At 41.1% G+C, this 22,408-nt stretch overlaps 1 protein-coding gene across 19 annotated transcripts in view; it reads left to right on the top strand.

Annotated features, from left to right (window-relative positions):
• The window catches only part of PTPRK (protein tyrosine phosphatase receptor type K), a 630,811-nt gene that overhangs the window by 511,738 nt on the left and 96,665 nt on the right, over positions 1–22,408 (top strand). For all 19 annotated transcript variants that reach the window (XM_053285989.1, XM_053285978.1, XM_053286049.1 and 16 more), the window contains exon 13: positions 4,302–4,338. In XM_053285989.1, coding sequence (XP_053141964.1) covers positions 4,302–4,338 — 37 coding nt within the window. The remainder of the gene's footprint in view (positions 1–4,301; positions 4,339–22,408) is intronic.

Raw genomic sequence — 22,408 nt, 5'->3', positions numbered from 1 at the left:
GTATTTGTGATGATTATTTGAACAACTGGACTGAAGCTGTAATTTAGAGAACTTCATAGGACACACATATTCATTTGAACATGTATATTATTGGGCTTTTGGCATCCTGCCCCCACTTCACACACAGCATCGCAGTCAATTTTTCACCCCCATCCTGTGTCAAGGCAGTATGGACATGGTCTGCCACAGGGAAAGAGTATGTCAAAAGCCTTATTGCATGTACAGAGTTAGCCTCCTGGCTAGAGATTGTCCAAGACACGTTAGTACCTGGAGCACAAAACTCAAATTATACACCAATGTAATGCATAGAAATAGAATAATTATATAGATTATTGGCAATTTGCTTCCCTTTATTGGCATCCCAAAATCTGCCAGCTGAGACAGGGTGCCTCGCTTTGCCTAACAGTAGGGCTTGTTCTGCACAGGCAATTCTGGATTTTGGCCTAATTAGTTCACTTTCATATTATATGCATCCTTGCTCTAGCTTCCATTTTCAAACAGCATGGTTCTATGCCATTCATATTCCACACACAGTTTATCTCACAGCAACTCTAACAAGCTGAAAATGTGATAAGTTTTTGAGTAGTAGTTTCAGTGAAATAATTTTAGCCATATGTGATTCTGCATTTACAAGAAAAATAACCTTCATCCTACTGTTCTCAGTGCTCATGCAGTTCAGAAGACTGAATTGCTTCAGGATAAACAAAATCCAGGTTGCTCAGCAGGCTAATAGAACATTACCAACTTCTCAGGGCTTTGCACACCAAACATCAAATGAAGAAAAGGGGGGCGGGGTAGGGGGCTTAAAGCTACTGATTCCAAACAAATTCCCATGCTCATCTTATGTTTGTGAAAAGTCTCAATATACAAGTTTTCTTCAAAATTGCTTGACTGCTGTGCTGGTACTGAAGGTATGGCTGCAGATCGCCATTGCTATTTCCTCACGGTTTGATATTTTGACATCTTGAGTACGGCTTCTATTTTGGTATGCATATTGATGGAGAACAAAGCAACAGGAAGTTAAATACTGCAGGCGGCTCTAGGTGTGAAAAGCAACATGACTTGATAAACCCCATGCTGCTGCCACTGAATCATTTTCTTTTGTAAACTGAAATATTAGGCGGGAAAGGGAGGGAAACAGCATACAGAACACTAGCAGAGATATTTAAAACTTCAGTTTGAGAATTAAGTATAATCTTGTATGAAATCTCTATCTCCTGGTTATTGTGTCCCAGTAGCAGATGGTTGGGGTAAAAGGAGGGGGAGAGGGGATTTAGGGGAGATTGCTACTAGATTGATAGTCTCCAGGAAGGTTAATCTGCTTTTAAAAGAAACCAAGGCTATTTCTACACTGCCATTTGGATTTCTACTATTTAGTAATGAAGAGATCACAGCTTTCAATGGCTTTGCAACCAAGCCTGTAGAATGAAATGTTGCCTAATGTCTATAATTTTAAGAATTAGCTGTTTATCATAGTAAGATGAGTAAATATCAAAGCTGAAACTGTATGACAGGATGGCTGTAGAATTGCGAAATGTTCTTGATAGGTATGTTTTTTAATGACAGCATTCATATAGGTGGCAGAGACCTCTTGGGTTCATGCAGATCAAGGCCCTGATTCCAAACTGTGCTTAAGGTATTTGGGGCAGCAAACCACATTATTGTACATTTTCTCCCCCATCTTGGGAGTGCAAATTGTCCCACTCATTTCCATGGGAGTGGGGGGAAACACAACTATTGATGCAAGTGATAATGCTATATAAAATGGAAAGACTTGTTTGTCAATATTAATCAGTTATGTTATAGACTATAATGACTAGAATATAATTTCTAGTTTTCAAAGGAGTTTACACCTTTATTGTGTTCACACTCACATTGACCCTATGATGCAGGTCACTGTTATTCCGATTTTACAGAAGGAAGTTGAGGCTGGGTGCTGGTTACCAGCCAAAAGCTATACAGTAGGCTAGTGTAGACCAGGGATTCTCAACGTTGAGTCCCCAGATGTTTTTTAACTTCAACTCCCATAATCCCCAGCCCCATTGGCCTTTGGTTGGGGATTATGGGAGTTGAAGTCCAATAACATCCGAGGACCCAACGTTGAGAATCCCTGGTATAGACATCACATGGTACCTTGGTTAAAACCTGGCTGCACTGGACTTCTTTGAGCCTCAGGAGCACATGCTTATTAGAATATATATATATATATATATATATATATATATATATATATATATATATATATGAAAACATGATCAATCTTGGTTTATTTTAACCTAAATTGGAAGTAGACTCTCATGTCAGTATGGCAGGGGGAGCACATGCTCCTGGAACTCAGAGATATGATGTGCAACTAGGGTTTAACCAAGGTTCCATATTGTGTATGAACCAGTGGGGCCACAATCCAATGTGAGACATGAGCCCCACTATTCAATCTAGCTCTCTGTCCATGGATCACAGTGAATAAATTAAAGGTTTTTTGTAGGGAAACTTTGTATCTCCCATGCAAAATAATCTGTCATACAAAGCAACACATACTTGCATATATAAAATATACTTATTGCTATAGAATCAGGCTACAAATATATGCTTAAATGTCAGTTTGACCATTTGCAGAATTAAAGTAAAAATTTTTATTTAAATGTGGGGATCTCTTTAAAATTATTTCCCTTTTAATCCCAAATTAATAATAATAGTTGTAGTATGATGATGATGATGATGATGATGATGATGATGATGATGATGATGATAAATTAATAATAAACTCTGTTAGCGGTCCCATAAGAAATTGTTCTCTGAAATTACGTATTATGAGGAACATGGGGCTGCTAGCGATCCATATCCTCTTATTAAAGACACAGGAGAATATGCTACAGTGTTGCACTCAGAATTATTGATTTATTTGATTTATTTGATTTATTTAATTTACGTACCACTCCTCCAAAAATGGCTCAGGGTGGTTTACAACAACTAAAAACAATTAAAATCAATTAACAGTTAAAATCATTAAAAAAACATTAACATTAAAATCATTTAAAACCAGCATTAAAAATTTAAACCATGAATCTAATTAAAAGCCTGGGTCAATAAATTCAGTGCCTTTTAAAAGGTTGCCAGAGATGGGGAGGCTCTTATTTCAACAGGGAGTGCATCCCAAAGTCCAAGGGCAGCAAAGGAGAAGGCCCATTCCCGAGTAGCCACCAAATGAGTTGGCAGCAACTGCAGATGAACCTCTCTAGATGATCTCAACAGGCGGTGGGGCTCATGGTGAAGAAGACGTTCTCTTAGAATTGTTTCACTTTGTTGGTTGACTCAGGGTTGACTCAGCCTTCCATCCTTCCAAGGTCGGTAAAATGAGTACCCAGAATGTTGGGGGCAATATGCTAAATCATTGTAAACCGCTTAGAGAGCTTCGGCTATATAGCGGTATATAAATGTAAGTGCTAGTGCTATTGCTATTGCTATTGGTTGCCAGTTATGAGCGTAGGAAAAGTGAGTGTGATAGTTTCTGGGTTCAGATGTAGAGTGAGATCATGGTTTGTGCTAACTGCAATTAAGAACCCCCATTATAGATTGAGCTTCCAGATGTACAAAAGACATCTTTTGGAACTGCTTTTGTTTCCCGTCTGCTCAGGACTCAATATCATACATTAATATGTTCACTCCGATCTCCATAGTTCAGCAGCCACCCCAAATGGTTTGTTAATGGGTTGTGAATTCAGACGTAACAAAACACAGTTAACAGAAATGGTAGTTTGAAAACCAGCTTCAAACCATGGTTTCAAATTCCATTTTGTTGGTCCCAAACAAATTGTAATTTGTAGGCAGACTTGGGTTAACACAGTTAACAGAGATTGTAGTTTGAAAACCAGCTTCAGACCATGGTTTCAAATCCTATTTTGTTGGCCCCAAACAAATTGTATTTTGTAGGCAGACTTGGGTTAAAATCTAACAAAATTATGGTTTAGCTTAACAAACCATTGTTTCATACTATGAGTCCAGACAATATCACATCATAATGCTTTAACTGAACATTGCAAGGGCGATGGGAGGAAAAGATGCACAACTGTTGCTTTTAGCAGCAGTCACATGTTTCTCTTTGTTTGTAGTTTGGCCTTAAAATGCGGTATAGTACATATATGTGTATAGTTCATATATATTTCCAGGGGAAATTAAATTTACTTTTCTATAAGTTTTCAAGCACTTGCAAAGCTGATTCAAAGTATTGAAGCTAGTAGTAATCAGATTGAAACATTAAGGCATGAACTAACTGTATTTTCTTAAATTTTAATTCTTAACAGGAAACCAAAACTCAGTGTGTTCGAATAGCTACCAAAGGTAAGTTTTTTATTTTTACTTCTTTTCCCCCATCCCTCTGAACAAGAGGACTTTCATAGCTTGCTTCAAAGCAAATTAAATGTGGCATTTCTATTGCTGGGAATTTGTACTTGGAACTAAGTTAAACTGCCAGTAAAATGTCTAGGTTCCACTTGATAACTTTACGTGTGACAGGGTACAACCTTCTGGGTTTGTTGTAGTATGGTTTTTAGAGTGGAATTGCTTATTAGCCATAAGAGCACTAAGGCACACAAGTAAGTAGGGTTTTTTGTTTTACAAATTAAAAGACTCTCATTTCCATTCTTTGGTTTTGGTAGGGTCCTGTTTTTATGATCAGCTGGACAATTAGAGAAATGTGGATAACAAGTTTTCGAGAGTAAAATATAGCAATTATTTGAGCTAATATATTATCTTATAACACTAGCAAAGCATCCCTGAAGTAGTTGTGTAACATAATCATTTGTGGTGGTTTGCTGCTATTTTAATTGGTCTTTCCCATCCTAAGCAAGTGTAATGATCAGAGTAGTAACCAAGTTTATCTGTTAGGATTGATTATGAAAACTAAACACCATCTGGATAACTGTAAGACAGGTTGAATTGAAGAAAGGTAGATTTGTGTGTGTGTATTAAGAGGTGAGAATGGATAGCTGCCAAGTTAAATTATATTTTCCCCATAAAACAACTTAATTAAAAAAGTTGCATCTTCAAATAAGAAGAATATTGGTTTCCTGCTCTGTGTTTACAGTACTCATTACTGAGTTAAATTTATAGTGTCATTATAGAAGATTAGATGGTAGGTTCAATTAGAGTAAACAAGGAAGGGCACTGTAAATAATCAAATAGTACTCCTCATGTTTGGTCTATATCCTTTTCTGTGTATTTGTGAACATTATTGGGATTGGTCTTCAGGAAAAATTCAAAGCATTAACATTAACACGTTTGCCAGCTAAAATAGGAAAGATTTCTAGAATAAGTAGTGGGAGGGGGTGGGTGGGCGGGCGGGACTGCTTGTGCAGCCAAGTTACAATTTCTAATGTTATAAATGCTATAAATTCATTAGAGCATCAAGTGTGTATGAGAGAAAGAGATGGAGGGAAGGAAGGAGAGCTAGTATGGCCAAGTTCAGACATACTGGGAAACCGGAGGCCCCTTCACCTCCAGTTTCCAAAGTCACACGTCCGGACTCCACAAACCAGACTTAAGGGCAAAAAGAGACATGCAGTTTCCCTTGCGAAACTCTTTCAGTCAGAGTGGAGTTTCGCCACCCTTAACTCCAGTTTAGCGGTGCCAGTGCTGCGTTCAAATGCTGGCATTGCAGTTTGGACACAATCGGACTGGAGTTGGAGGAAGCTACTCCCTCACTCCAGCCGGATTGGCTATGTGGGCTTTCCTTCTGTCAAGAAGGAAGCCCGTACAGCCAACTCTCCCACCTCTCTGCAGTCTCACTGACTGCAGAAGGGCTCTTCTACCCAGTGTCTGAACGCGAGTGGGGGGCACGGAACCATAGGTCCAGTGGACCTGCAGTCCTGTGCTACATCTGAACCTGGTCTATGTCAGTAATCCTTACAACGATCCTGGAAGGCAGGTCTGTATTATTATGCAGCTGCTACATTATTGCTAACATTACATTTGAAACAATTAACAGTCCCCTGCACTATACCAGTTTTTATTTGGCCAGTGTATACATTTCGGCCACATATGTGATCAGCCATATCTAAAATGTTAACATGATGGCTTGAAAATACTGTCTTATATATTGAGCAAGACAGTGTGGACCATTGGAGCACTGCCAACTCTGCTGTGTAAACACTGCCAGTGATGTCACGCCTGTTGAAAATAATGGGAATCTCATTGTGCAACAGAGCAGTTATGCTCCATCAAAAGGTTCCACAAATGATGCTGCACAACATGATGCTCATTTTGCGCAATAGGTGTAGCACAAGCAGCTTGGTGGTGTCTACACAGATACAGAAGTGAGTCCTGGCCCAAATGTTATACAGTGCCCAGCTTGGCCCATATCCCAATTTTGCAGCATTAGAAGTGGTACAATCCAAATTCCTCAGGAAGTTATTTCAAACAGCTCATGGTGTCCCAGTGCTGTTTTTTGCCTGGAGACCAGTCTTCCCAAGGTAGAATCTAAGATGAAATGGAGTGGATGACAGCATCACACATGACACCATTTGGGCATCCCTACGTGTCCCCAAGTGGTTCACACGTTAGCCTGCTTGCAACTCAGACATTCACGTGTCCACCATCTTGAATCGGTGTGGATGACATTATGACAAATTATGCCATTGAGGTGTCCCTGTGTGTCACTTACATCAACTGTACCCAATTTGGTTCAAATGAGTTAGATAGTCCACAAATCGGTTAGACGGTTCACAAGCTAGCTCATATGTGCCTCAAAAGTTTATGTGTCCACCATCTTGGATCGGGGTGGATGACATCATCACAAACTATGCTGTTGAGGTGTCCCTATGTGTCCTTACAACTGTACCCAATTTAGTTCATATTGGTCCAGGTGTTGCGAAGTTGATAGCAGGCGACACACGCAGAATGCTGGGTGGTCTCATAAGCCTACTGGAAAGTAGGCTAAAAATAATGTGCTATGATCGGGCCAAGTTGGTGGTTACCCAAAGAATCTTAGATGCAGGATGGCAGACAGACCAAAGTTTCATTCCGAGGGGAGTAGTGCTGGAAATCAAATTCTGAACACCCAGATACCTTAACCAGATTACAGTATCGCAGGGCATTACCTAAACACGATTTAATGTTCTGCACACTGCAGTGCTTGGGGGCAGATTTAAGAAAATCCCATTTGCAGAGTGCTTTTGCTCCTGCAATTCAGGAGCATGTTCTATTACATTGTAATTTTTATACGGACATTCATAATATGCATATTACTCCACATTTATTACATTTTCCAGGCTGTTCTGATGATTTCTACATATGTTTTCTTTTATCAGATCATGATGATAAGATTTCTTATGCAGTTGCCAGGTTTTGCCTAATTGCCATTAGAATTTGTAAGACCATGTTATGTTTTTGAACAACTAAGTATTATTATCTATTGAGGACAGCTCTTATATACTGAGTTGGTTTTTTCATTTTTTCCTGCTTCCCCATAAACGATGTTGGTGTTTCCCCAATATGTTTAAATGTTTCTAGGAACCTTTAGGAATTTTATGTATTTTCATCTTTTTATTTTATTTTTTTTATTTTTGCTTTTGCTCTTCTGTATTTGCTGGTCAGTGGACAAACTAAAAATTACTACTACTACAGCAGTGTGGGTGGTGCTCTAAGCGCCCACATTGCCATGCACTGTACGTGAGCCAGTGAATTTGAGTTTTGTGTATTACCTTAAAAGACTGGACTTTGCGGAAGACCTGTGAACTTTTCAGGGGCATACAATATATATGACACCTCTAGTTTCTGTTCTGGAAGGGACATACAAGGGACGTAAGCGCGCCTGCGCAGTCGGGACGCCACCGCTGGGCCGCTCGGCTCGGCATCGCTGCCTGCACTCCGCGCTGCCGCTACACAGGCCATGGGATGCCGCCAGCCACCACACCAGCCACCGCCGCACTCGGCGGGCGACTCACCACCGAATTGCCACTGCATGCCCGCCGCCACACTTGGCGGGCGATCCAGGGGGGGCGGCGGGGGGAAAGCCACTTTTTGGCGCCCCCCACATGACCCGCCGGGGGGGCGCCCGGGGCACGTGCCCCCCCAACCCCCCCTATAGTTACGGCACTGGACGTAAGGGACATACACCTCTAGTTTCTGTTCTGAATTCAGGGTTATATGGATGAAACATATTTAGCATTCTGATTAATGACTGGCTAGGTCTGAGAAAACTGAGATTTATTCTGCCCTGAAGCTCACTGGGTAGCCTAATTTACTCTGTCTCTCAGCCTACCTTGCAGGACTATTATCGGTATGCAGTAGTAGGAACGGAAAGCACATATGTCATCCTGTGCTTCTTGGGAAGGATGGGGTAAAAACAACATAAATGAGATATTTCCCTCTGCACAGCTTTCTGGTGGGGCACTTGGGTCAGCATAAAATAGCAACAATTCAAATCAAAGTCAAGGTTGAGTCCAAAGCAAATTCTCTCTTTTTGATACAGATCCATCAAACATTTTAATAGATTAATTTGCAGTGAATTTATATCATTAATGATTGTCTGTGAAAACATGAAAGCAGCTTTGGCTTTCATGTATGCCTGTCTGCTGCTGAGCATTGCAACTGATTTTGGAGGGAGTATCTGGCAAGTATTTAATTTTAGGGGTACTGGCATGGGAGCTCGTAGCCCATTAGTTTCTCACATGCTGCTCTTGGCAATTCAAGGTCTCCTCCTATAAACAGCTACAGCAAATTTTAAATTAGTTGATACCTTTGAGGCTTGGAGCATTGCCTAGAATGGGAAATATGAAATCAAATTATTCTGATAAACACATCACATAATCATAAGCAATAAAGAGCAAGGGCCAGAAATCACTTTGCAGGCTATTTTGGCAACCATCCTAAACTCTGCAATAGTCTTGTTCCCTTCTCTAATACAATTTAAAAGCCTGTCCGTTAGCCAGAGTTGAGCCACTTAAGGTTCCCAGATAACTCTCTAATTGTATTACATTTAACGGATGGTTATATAGAAATGCAGAAGTAATGTTATGTTCTTTGACTTTCCCCTCAAGTGTTTTATTAGATATTTAAGTGGGACTGAAAATTTAGAGCTCTTTTTATATAGCAGATTGCATTTTGACTTAATGAAATCACCTTCAGGGGAGAAAAATTCAGATTTTTTAAAATTGCTTTTGGAGGCCCACAACTATGAATCATAACTTTATTTTTAAGACATGCATCATTTTTGAAAGACAATGTGAGAAGAAATAAATTTTTGTGAAGAATCTGAATTTTTGCTTTCAAGCCTAAAGAACAATAAACAGGACCTAGTTTTAACATGCAATTATGGTTCTGTGTGCATAAAACTAGGAAAAAGAAACTAAGCAGATGGAAGAAATTCCTTGAGAAGACATTGTATGTGAATTGAAATTTAAACTTGCTGTGGTAGGCACTATGGTACACGATAACAACTTTAAGATTCTGGACTTAATTTGGGAGAAGGAAAAGAAACAAAGCCCACTACAGATCTGAGAAGAAACACAGCAAAATGATGTCTGGTGGGTCCCCTCCAAGGTCTTTGGAAAGCTACCTTGATGGCAGCAGCAGCAGACAGCCCTTTAAAACTTCAGAACTCCCTGAGAGGCTTGTGCCTGGTAGGGGTGTACAGAACTGGTGCAAACCCAAACCGAACAGGCCTAAAAACAGTGGCCAGTCCGAGTTTGAATTGAACTGAGCCCAGTCCATTACTAATAGGTTTGATGGCCTGAGAGTAATCCAGTGGTGTGAAGGGGAATCTAGTGAAGATTCCCCTTTACAAGCAAAATCCTGCCTTTAAATATTTTCTAAGGGCAGCCGGGGGGTGGCAGTGAAAGGGCACCTGATTGGCACTGGTGGTGACTCCTCTAAATCCCAGCGCTCCCCCCAGCAGTGCAGCCCACATGGCGGTAGCGCAGTTCCAGCGAGACTGGAACTGCGCTACCGCACAGGCCATGCTACTTAGGGGAGCGCCAGGGTTTAGTGGAGCTTTAGAGTGCCAGGGTTTAGCAGTAAGGTGCCCTCTTGCCACCCCAGCCATCCTTAGAAAATGATGCCGCCATCCCCTCTGGCCATCCTTAGAAAGCCAGCATTCCCCTTTGCTTATAAAGGGGAATCCTCACTGGATTCCCCTTTGCAAGCATCATCACTCGAACTGGCTTGGCCAGGTTTGATTGAACGGGCTAGGCTGCCAGCTGGTTCAACCAAACCAGTTTGTGGACCAGCGGGTTGGTTTGAATTTGGTTTGAATCCGAACCCAACTGCCCAAACTGGTTCCATGCACACCCCTAGTGCCTGGCTGCATTCCAGTGGGTCACTGCCATTTGCCCCCCAATGGCATTTTTAACAAAATAAAATACTGAAAGCAATTAAATTCATTACCAACACACACACCACTTTATTGGTAAATTATGCACGTATTGCATAATTTGCCCAACATATCTCATAACACCTAGACTGCCAAACTAAAGGCCACCAGGAATAGGTGTGACAAAGAGTTTCAGCTTCACTGTAAAAGCTCTACTTCTAGCAGCCAAGGCACTCATTTCCTGCCCTGGAAGATGGAGCCGAGCTTGATATGAGGAACACTGTTGGTGTGAGGGTTGATATAGGAAGATGCTGTCTCTAAAACATGTGGGTGCTGGGCTGTGGAATGCTTTCCAAGGTTAAAATCAACACCTTGAGTTGGTCCCAGGAGCATGCTAATAGCCAGTGCAGATGAATGAGTTCATGTATCCCAAGATTCATAAGGAGGCGGCAGCTCAATTTGCTGACTGATGACTGCTGCTGTTTGTCGTAGTGTCATTTGTATTAGTATCTACGTTGTGCCAGCAGGACTCTGTGAGGTGACAGTCCCAGTTCACTGAGCTTACTCTTGAAGCCTCAAAATCAAAGATCAGTCTACGCTGCTAAACAGGAATATCTCTCTGCCAAACAGATCATTTCTACCACCATCTGTGACATTGTTGATCACAAGTTAGGGGAATCGGAGGGAGCCTAGATTCAGTTCCCCATATCTCTTCACTTACAAATATCTCAGCGGCACGAACCATGTGAAAAACGTAGCAATACATACAACTTTCTTCTCCTTTTCCCTTTGTCTAAATGCTTTTTCCCTTTGTCTAAATGCAAACTAAACATTTGACTGCTGGTGTATTTTGCTCAGCCACCAGGACTCTCTCCTGCTCTTGCTGGGCTCTCTCTCTCTTTCTCTCTCTCTCTCTCTCTCTCTCTCTCTCTCAACCTTCCTTTAACCAATGTGTCGGTGATGCCAATTGTACTGTTGTCAGAAGAGAGGATAATGACTTTGACATATAGTTGAGTGGTTATTTTTGTCCTCAAGCAGGTGTTATTTAAAGATTATCATAGTGTTATGTATTTTGATACTTATATTACCCCTTTCTATAAAATAACTTCAGTAGCTAGCAATAATCAGTAAAACGCCCAATAATACAATGAACCACTATACAACTAATTAAAACTAATCTAACACTCACAGACTAGATCACAGACAGACAAAACTGCAATGGCAAGAATTGCTCCAGTGCAACAGTCCCCCCTCCACCCCCCAATCCTAGTGAAGTAAAACCATCTTTGTGCTGGCTGAAATGTGAGGATCAGTGGGGTGAACTGGACCTCTTTCAGTATGCTATTCCAAATTATTAGCACAACGTCCAGAAAAGGTGCTGTCTATCAACTCACCTACCATATATCTGATGTTAGAGTGCATTCAAAGTAAGGCCTCAAATGCTGACTGTAGTAATTGGGCAAGGTTCTTACTGGAGGAGAGAATTCTTAAGGTAATCTGGTTCTTCACTGTTTAGGTCTTCAAGGTCAAAACTATGTAGGGTGCCCAAATATAAATTAGTAACCAATGGTATAAAATATGTTCTCTCCAGCTGTCTTTGATTAAAGTCCTGGCATCTGCATTTTGGACAAGCTTTTGAATTATTCAAATACAAGAAGTCCTGCATAGATAAGATGTGCGTGTGTACTTCTTATTTGTCTACTCTGGCAGAGAGTAGAACATGAATAACTAAGGTTAGGTTGGCTTCTCTGTGAGAGGTCACAGCTGATGGGCATGCTAAGGCTGGTAGAAGGTGCTTTCTAGCTACCAATGCCCTATGGACATTCAAGAGCAAGGCTGGATCCAGAAGTATCTGTAAACTTAGTTTATGTATAGAGCAGGCTTCCCCAACCTGTGGCCCTCCAGAGGTTGCCGAACTACAATTCCCATCACCCCCAGCCACAACTTATAGTTCAGCTGGGATGATGGGAATTGTAGTTCAGCAACATCTGGAGGGCCACAGGTTGGGGAAGCCTGATATAGAGAGTGAATCTCCATTCAAAGCAAGCTGTGCAAATATCCCTAGTTGGGAACTTCTGACCAACAGGACCCCCAACTTGTCTGGATTAATCATCAGTTTGTTCACCCTTGTCCATTCCAAAACTGATGCCACACGCTGCTTCAGGGCATCCACTCCCTCTGCATACAGATAGCATTCTAGCTTAAACTAGATTACCTCACCCAGCAGCTTCATATAAATTAGAGACATGGTTGGTAGTTGTGGCAACCAATATGCCAAATGTCTTGGGATGAAACAGCAGTCTCCGAACTCTAGCTTCTATTACCTTCCCACCAAGAAGGACTGAAACCACCACAAATGGTGCACCTGATGGCTAAGGAGACACCTATCATCCACCAGGGTGGCCACAGCAGCTTCAATTCCAAAACCAGGCCAAAATTGGATTGAGAAGGATCTAAATAAATTTGTTTCAGCCAAGAAAGTGTAGACCTGGGCCACCACCATATTCTTAAGCATTTTGACCATATAAAGTAGATTTGAAACTAGTTGCTAAGTAGTGGTGGTAAAGATCAGCTGGGTCAAATGATAACTCATTTATAAGGGATTTTACCACATCCTGTTTAAGAGTTGTTGGAACAACACCTTTTGATAGTGAGCTAATAGTCACTTAAACAACTTAATCCCCCAGGCCTGCTCTACCTGACTTTAATGAGCCACGATAGGCAAAACGGGTTTCACCTCTTTAATATCCTGCCTACATCATCAGATTGCACAAACTGGATATTATCCAAATCAAGCTGATCAGAGGGAGCCTTGCAAATAACTGGGACTGATTCTTATACCATTATGGTATCTAACTCATAGTGGATTCAAGCAACATTATCCACAATGTTTCTTGAAAATCCACAGTGCTCCTTGAAAACTGGTCACAGCTAACTTCTGAGGTTCACTTGCATCCCATGGGCCAAATTCAACATTCCAAAAAGCTTTGCTGGCTGGCACTGAGCCATGGCAGTAAGGAAGTAAGCTGCCATACCCACTACTGAGTAGCTTCTAATAGTTTGAGGTGTATTTGATTTTTCTTCATAATAAAACTCAATACATCTCATAGTAATTACTGAAAGAAAAAGAAAAAATGCATTGAAGTGAAATGCTCATCACTCTTTCATCTGAAAAACAGAGTTCATCACAACTGGTGATGTAGTAGTAAAGTAACTCATAATTTTGTAGTCTGCTCAGTCATAACAATCATAACGAAGTCCTCTAAAACTTGATTTGTACATATCCTTGCAATTTGGAATTTTTCCTCTGTATCGTAACTTTGAACATTGAACATTTTCTTCTAAAATAGGTATAACTGCAGAGTTGTCAACCAGGTTGTGGTTCATATTTATCAAACTACTTTAGTTAATTTATCACTAATCCTAAAATTATACAGCCTTTATTAACTGCGCAATGGCTCCATAGGTGTATGTTTCTCAATAAGCTGAGTAAATGGATCATCAAAACAATTGCAAAGACTTTTGTCTAAATACCAGGAAGAAAAGGTCTATTAGAAATTAGGTTATGATGTGCACAATTCTCAACTTATTTTCAGTGCAGTTAAATGCCTTTGAAGGCTAGTGTCTGTTTTCCCACAGGATATATAAAGTATTAATACATACTTTTATGTATGTTGTGACATGCCTTCTAGTATATTTCCCAGCAGTATTACATTCTTTGTGGGTTTGTTTTTATTCATACAGCATTTACTTGAAACCAAATGTGTTTTTAAGTTGCCTAGTGGGAGTTGTTTCTATAAATAAATGTCTCACAAGTCTTATTTCCAGTATGTATTCCATTTCTATTTAACCAGTTAGCTACTTAGGAACTCCTGGATCTTACGTATGGAAGATCATCCTTTTGGGAAAACAATGCTGAATAGCTTAGGTCAAGAGTTCTCAAACCTGGGTCCCCAGATGTTGTTGGACTACAATTTCAGTCATCCCCTGGGGGTGATGGGAGTTGTAGTCCAACAACATCTGGGGACCCAGGTTTGAGAACCCCTACTTAGTGGCTGGCATCGCTAGAGGTGATTTCTATGGCCTGGTAACAATTCATGTGCTTAGAATTCCCCTGCATGGAATGCCTTTGTCGTCCATCTCAGTGAAATGATTTATTTTCTTCATTGAAATGAATGGAGACCCATGTGTGCATGAGAAATCTGTTAATTGTTTGTGCTATGCTAAGGATTCATGTTAGAGGTAATTTAAACAGGTGACTGTCCTTCCAGAATGTTTACAGATACTTCCATTTGGACTGAAATGCAGCATAATAAATCACACCTTTTTAAAAAGGGTGTGTGTGTGTGCACACAATGTAGTGCATATAGTAAGACTGTGGATAAACTATATATTAAAAGCCTTGAGACTATGTTAATGACATCTGAAGCTAGTATGATTTAAGTGTAATGCTATATATTTTTCATATTTGTTTAATAGTATTAGGCTATGAACAGGTCTTTGGTATAATTCAGGGCTGAGTAGTTGAGGATTACATACAGAACTATGTGCACATTTCATCCCTTTGTGTGTGTTTTATCATGATGATACAAATTTATAAATCTTTAATGCTCTTAACTCTATCCATATGTCTTGTAGAAATCCCCAGAAATCTGCAAAACTGGGAATCAAGAAGATCCTAATAGGCTCAGAAAGCTGAATGCAGTCCTAAACCATTCTAGCAGCTAAAGATTTGTCAACCCCTATTCTAATACGCCTAACCTCGAACATAACAAATGCTGGCTTCTCCAACTCATCTCATTATATCTGGGTATCTTAAATCATTTTACCAGCCATTTCCTCTCCCTTCCCCCCCCCCCCGGCTCCTAAATTGAAAGTGTAACTGTGGCATCTGTGCTGTTGCCCCAAGTGCTCTCCTTATGTGCTACAATCAGCAGAGCTTTTTCTTAGATTTATGCTTCTGGGCATATGGACAACTGGAAGTCATTTGGCGACACTACAGCATCCTCATTTCTTCAATATATTATTCTCATCCACACGCTTCAGTTTAGAAAGTGTATTTAGAAAGTGTTCAGTTTTAGAGTATACAGCCATGTTAATCTGTGCTGTAAAGGGACATTGAATCAAAATTATAAACGTAATCAAAATTCCATTTATAGCTAGAAAAATATGTATAACTGCAAGAAGAAAAGAAACAATAATTAATTATTCTAGTGATTAGGACACCTGCTAGCTAATCAAGCTTGTCTTCGACACATAACTGCCATTTCTGGTTTACTGGTCTAAGGCAGTTTTTTCTTCCATGCCTCATTTTCAATCTAGAGGATTTACATGTATGGGCCATTAGTAGTTCTGACACGATGTAATCCAATGCAGGTTAAACTTCCATTACATTATCCTTTGTTTGGAAGATATTGGTTTAAAGTAGATGGAGTGTGTGTGTGTGTGTGTGTGTGTGTGTGCATTTTTTAAAACTGCATTCTTGAAGTAGATATATTTAAACTAGTGGTTTACATAAAGTATCAGCTCTGGTCCTTTCTAAGCCTAGTATATCTTCCAAATACTAATGTAGAATTTAAGACATTTCAGGACTGTTTATAGTTGAACGACAATGGGGAGGAAAAAATTCTGTGGCAAAGTAATCCTCATCCTTCAACCTGTATAAATTATATAAATGTGAATGATTTCTCTATTGTTGCATAATTTTGTTTTGCTTCTGCTCCTTAATAGCAGGGCTAAGGAGCTATTCAGGACCCTGGAGTCACATCGTCTGACACTCAAGAATCTTATTCAGCAGCTTCTTTAGGATTTTACAAAGCATTGCAGACACATTTCATGCATATATTTGCAGTTGTAAGGCTAAAAGGTTGTACTCATACTCTGGGGGTTGTGTGTGTGTGAGTGATATGTATGAGTATAATATATATATGAATTTATTGTTGATTAACATAACAAATAATGTAAAAGGACTTTCGGCTTCTGCCTTCTTCAGTTGCTCCAGATGTTATTGGAAAGGTAAGGTAGCTACAGTGACAGTTATGGAATGTTTGTGATGAAGTATTCAGCAGTGCTGGATTGGCTGCTACTGAGATGACAGCCAGTCCAATTCTGCCAAGCACTTCTTACCTTTCCAATAACATTCGGAACAAATAAAGAAGGCTGTCTTACTTTTCCAATAACATCAGAGCAGCTGAAGGACACTTAAGCCGAAACATCTTGCCCATATACAGCTAGCCCTTGCTATCTGCAGGGGTTCTGTTCTTGCATATAGGTGTGAATGTGGAAACTGTGAATAATGAAACATTGAGTCAGTGGGAATTAGGGGGTTAGATTCCTGACCAGAAAAGCAAGAGGGGGGGGGGGACAGAAATAAGAGAAGAAAAGGACTGTAGCTTATTCTCCCGCCCTCCAGCAATGCCCCCCACCCCAAAAATGATTGAATATTTGCCTTTTTTTAAAAAAGAGCCACAAAATGGCTCTATGCTGGACAATGTATTGCCTGGTCATTTCACCCACCTTTCTACCAATGGATAATGAAAATGGGTCTCTAAGACCTAATCGTGGATACACAAAACCGCAGATATGGAGTCCGCGGATAATGAGGGCCACCTGTATATCATTTTTGTTATGTTCATCAACAGTACATTAATACCTTCTTTTGTTTAACTGAATCCTTCCAGAATCCAGATAATATATGTATGGAGTGCTGTTTGAACCTTTAAAAATTGTCTTTGTGCTGGCAATCTGGAAACAGTAATATGAAAAATAGGTGACAAAATGGATGTCATTATTTGTCATTATTTGTTGTTATTTAGAAGTTACATATAATTTTTCAACCAAAAAAAAGTTCTCAAAATGGTTTATATAGCAAAATCAATGGAAATAATGCTTCTCCAAAAGAGGCTCATAGTCTAAAAAATGTCACAGAGTAGATACCAGCAATCACTGAAAAAGACACTATGCTGGGCCAGATAAAGATAACTTGCTAAATCTACTTGCTAAACTCTGAAAGTTTTTTTAGTCCAGTGTATCAGATTTGAAGGCAGAAACCAAAATGTCTGACTATTTTTTTTTAAAAATGATCTCTGTTTGGTTGTTCACATATTTATATAAATAGTTATAGATGATTAAAAAAATCCCACCTCTCCATCAAAGACCGTCCAGGCATGTCCTGAAGTTGGCAGGAAACTGAATTCTGCGTCTATACTTGCCTGGATTTTAGTTTAACACTAATTCTGATTTTAATTTTTGCACAAACAAAAATTAACATTGTCAATCATTTTTTCAAATAGATTGCTGCCCCTTGCTACCAGCCTACCCTTTTACTAAATGTTTCTTTTGCTAAATGTTCTCATTATTAATTATTGGTTGACATGATGTGTAATACTTATGGGCACAAGACATTCCCCATAAGTATTTCACATCATGTCATACCAATAGTACTTATTAATAATGAGAATATTTAGCAAAAGAAACATTTAGTAAAAGAGTAGGCTAGTAGTAAGGGGCAGCAATCTACTTGAGGAAATGATTGACAAAGACATACTAAGCCACATAATGGCACAGCGGGGAAATGACTTGACTAGGAAGCCAGAGGTTGCCGGTTTGAATCCCTGCTGGTATGTTTCCCAGACTATGGGAAGCACCTATATCAGGGAGCAGCAATATAGGAAGATGCTGAAAGGCATCATCTTATTCTGTGTGGGAGATGGCAATGGTAAACCCCTCCTGTATTCTACTAAAGACAACCACTGGGCTCTGTGGACAAAAGGAGTCAACACCGACTTGACGGCACACTTTACCTTTGCCTTGCAAAAGACATTGGCATCCCCGCTGCTGAATACAGAGAATGGGGATATATATGGTAATACTCATAGCATGGTTATCAGTTTTCTCAGTGGCCCTACTGCTTCAGGGTCTTCGACTGTGGCAGTGTCTTTTATACCCATAAGTATTCAAGAACATAAGAATAGCTCGGCTGGAGCAGGTTCAAGGCCTGTCTAGTCCAGCAGCCTGTTTCACACAGTGGCCTACCAGATGCCTCTAGGAAGCCCACAGGTAAGAGCTGAGGGCATGCCCTCTCTCCTGTTGTTTCTCCCCTGCAACTGGTATCTAAATAGTACTGCACATCATGTTATCTAAATAGTACTGCACATCACATCAGTACTGCACCTATTAAGATGGTCCGTCCAAAAAGGCTGCTGGACCCAGTGGGATTTCAAAAGGCCTTGGAGGATTTTGACGTTGGTGCGGCCAGTGATTCTGTCGATGCCCTGGTAGGAACCTGGAACAGGAAGCAACAGGGAACCTGACACAGGGAACTCAACAGGGCAGTAGGCATGATTGCTCCTAAGCGCCCCTTCCGACCTGCTGCAAAAACGGTCCCTTGGTATACAGAGGAGCTGTGGGGACTGAAGCGGTTGGGTAGGCAACTAGAGCACAAGTGGAGGAGAACTCGGTTCGAATCTGACAGGATTCAGCATGTGACCTATTTGAGGACTTATGTGGTGGTGGTGGTGCGTGCAGCGAAAAAGAGATTCTGGTCTGCACACATTGTGGCTGCAGGTTCACGCTTGGCGGAGCTATCCCGGGTTGTGAGGAGTTTGGTTTCTGCTCCTTCTACTTCCAGTCAGTCCCCAGAGTTGCTCTGCTGGGATGCCTTTAATAGGTTCTTTGCAAATAAGATCTCCTGTATTCAGGCTGACTTGGACTCCACTATTTCTGCAAGGTCTATGGGGGAGGTGTCCAGCGATCCCTCTTGCAATTTTAGATTGGATCAGTTTCAATCTGTGACTCCTGATGTGGACGAGCTGCTTGCGGCGGTGCAGCCTACCACCTGTTCTCTGGATCCTTGCCCGACTTGGCTGCTTCAATCTATCAGGGAGATTGTTGGAGGTGGCCTAGTTAATATCATAAATGCATTGCTGAGGGAGGGTAGGGTGCCCCCCTGTCTGAAGGAGGCAATGGTTAGACCACTCTTAAAGAAGCCTTCCCTGGACCCCTTAGCGATGGATAGTTACAGGCCAACCTCCAATCTCCCTTGGTTGGGCAAGGTGATTGAGAGGGTGGTGGCCGACCAGCTCCAGGCAGTCTTGGAGGAAACTGATTATCTAGACCCATTTCAAACTGGCTTTAGAGCTGGCAATGGGGTTGAGACAACCTTGGTCGGCCTGATGGATGACCTTTACCGGGGAATCGACAGAGGGAGTCTGCTGGTTCTTCTCGATCTCTTGGTGGCGTTCGATACCATCGACCATGGTATCCTTCTGGATTGCCTGTGGGAGTTGGGAATAGGGGTCACTGCCTTGCAGTGGTTCCACTCCTATCTCTCAGGTAGATTCCAGATGGTAGAGCTTGGTGACAGTTGCTCCTCAAAACAGGAGCTGTTATATGGAGTCCCTCAGGGCTACATTCTGTCACCAAAGCTTTTTAACATCTACATGAAACCGCTGGGTGAGGTCATCAGGAGTTTTGGTGCTGGGTGTTATCAGTATGCTGATGACACCCAAATCTACTTTTCCTTTTCATCTTAAGGAAATGGCACTTAATGGGCTGGATGAGGGATAACAAATTGAAGCTGAATCCAAGCAAGATGGAGGTGCTCATTGTGGGGTCTCAGAATTAGGGATGTGCACGGAACCGCAGTCTCTGCGACGTGACACAGAGACGTGGCGTGCGTGCGCGACGTGCGCATGCGCAAAAGGCTTTTTGAAGTCTTTTGCCGACGACTGGGGGAAGGGGCGGCAGGGATGTATCCTGCCGCCCCAAAAGCTTTTCGAAACGAACGTGCCAGCGGGGGAAACGCGGCAGGGGGGTAAGTACATGCTCCCCCACCCTTAAAGAGGCCCCACACCAGTGCCGGACTGCCGGACCGCCTTCATGTCCGGACTGGTCCAGAGGCCTTCAGAATGGCCTCCAGACCGGTCTGAGCTCATCCCTACTCAGAATCTGAGGGGTGTGTTAGATCTTCCTGTGCTGGATGGGGTTACACTCCCCGAGAAGGAGCAGGTGCACAGCTTGGGAATATTCCTGGACCCAGGCCTCACCCTGGTATCTCAGGTGGAGGCCATGGCCAGGAGTGCTTTCTATCAGCTTCGGCTGATCCGACAGCTGCACCCATTCCTTGAAGAAGATGACCTCAAAACAGTGGTGCATCACCTTGTAACCTCCCGGCTTGGCTATTGCAATGCTCTCTACATGGGGCTCCTTTGTACATAGTTCAGAAACTTCATTTAATTAAAAATGCGGCAGCCAGATTGGTCTCATGGACAACCCAGAGAGACCATATTTTTCCTGTTTTGAAACAGTTACATTGGCTGCCAATATGTTTCCAGGCAAAATACAAAGTGCTGGTTATTACCTTTAAAGCCCTGAATGGCTTGGGTCTGAGTTATCTTAGAGGGTGCCATCTACTACACGATCCTTACCGCACGTTATGGTCACCTGAGGAGGTCCGTCTCCAGTTACCACCGGTTCGTTTGGTGGTGACTCAGAGGTGGGCCTTCTCTGTAGCTGATCCTGGGCTGTGGAATGCACTCCCTGCAGAAATCCGCAATCTTAATTGTTTATTGACCTTCAAGAGAGCCCTTAAAACCCATCTGTTTGGAATGGCCTTCCAGGGTTTTAAATTTGTTTCGTTTTAATGCTCTAACCTGGTGTTCAGGGTTTTAATAGTTCTGATTAATTTTTTTTTAAGATGTTTTAATTGTTAATTGGTCTTTATATTTATATTTCTGTTTTAATTGTTATTGGTTTTAATAGTTTCTGTTTTAATTGTAAACCGCCCTGAGCCATTACAGAAGAGCAGTATAAAAATCAAATGAATGAATGAAGTCAGCCATTTTTATTTGGGCACCACCACTGAAGAGGTCTTCTCTCCAGTAGCTTACACCCCTAACTTCTGAAGGAAGAGGCACTTAGAGAAGAGCCTCTGAAGATTCTCTTAGCTGTCAGGTTCATGTGGGAGAAAGCAGTCCTTTAGATATCCTTTAAAGGTCAATAAAAGTACTGGCCTTTAAAGGTCAATAGAAATACCTTGAAATGAAACAAACTGGCAGCCAGTAAAAAATGTTTAGTACTGACATGATGTCTTCACAGCAACCAGCCCCAGTTAACCATCTGGCCACCACCACATTTTACATCTAGTACTAATGATACTGCCCATGAATAACTGTGGGCAGACCATTTTTCTAAGAACTTCTGCAGATGGTGCACCTACCAGAGCTAGCTGAAGGAATGATAATTTACAGGTGCCACTTGAGCATCAAGTAGCAATGCTGGATCGAAAATCACTCTGAAGCTTAAGGCGCCATCCAGAACACATTGAATATCCTTTCTGTGGATGGATAGGACATTAACCAACAGCACCTCTGTCTTATTTGAATTGAGCAACAGTTTTGTAGTCCTCATCCATCTCAATATACACTACAAACACCTATTGAGAGGCCTAAGGCCACATCCACCAGGACGACCCAAGCTGTTTCTCTCTCAAAACCAGGTCAAAGTCAAGAATGACATATAGAAAATTAGTATCACACAGGAATGCCTGGAGCATTCTCAAGTGCCATGTCCAAAATGAATAAATTGTTCATTTGAGATGACTAGGAAGATTATTACAACTACATTCTCTCTAAGAAGTACTTATCATTTCCTGGACACTGTTAATCACTTCCTCATGACTAGATGTTATTCATAGCAAAGATGGGCAAGGTTTGAGATAGCAGGTGGTCACCTCAACCTCTTCAAGCACTCTATTTTCAGGTTGCAATTACTGAAATTCATCCATAGAAGCTTGGAGCTCTAGGAAAAGAATTTGCGTTTATACTACATCCAAAATGGAGTCCGGATTAGAGCTTGCTTGCTTGCTTATTTATTTATTTATTTATTTATTTGTTACATTTATATATCGCCTTTCATTAAAACAAGGCAGTTTACAGCAAAATTTAAAAACAAGATCATAAAAAAAGACACAAAATATTAAGCTAAAAATATAAAACAAATCTGATTAAAAATTTAAAACAAAAGCATAAAAGCAATACAGAGTACAAAGAGCAGCAGCAGAGACAAGCAAATAAAAGCCTGGGCAAAAAGCCAAGATTTTAC

This window comes from Hemicordylus capensis, chromosome 1 (genome assembly GCF_027244095.1).
Source record: "Hemicordylus capensis ecotype Gifberg chromosome 1, rHemCap1.1.pri, whole genome shotgun sequence".
NCBI lineage: Eukaryota > Metazoa > Chordata > Lepidosauria > Squamata > Cordylidae > Hemicordylus > Hemicordylus capensis.
Note: the sequence above shows the minus strand (reverse complement) of the source record. Positions and strands in the feature narration are given on the sequence as shown.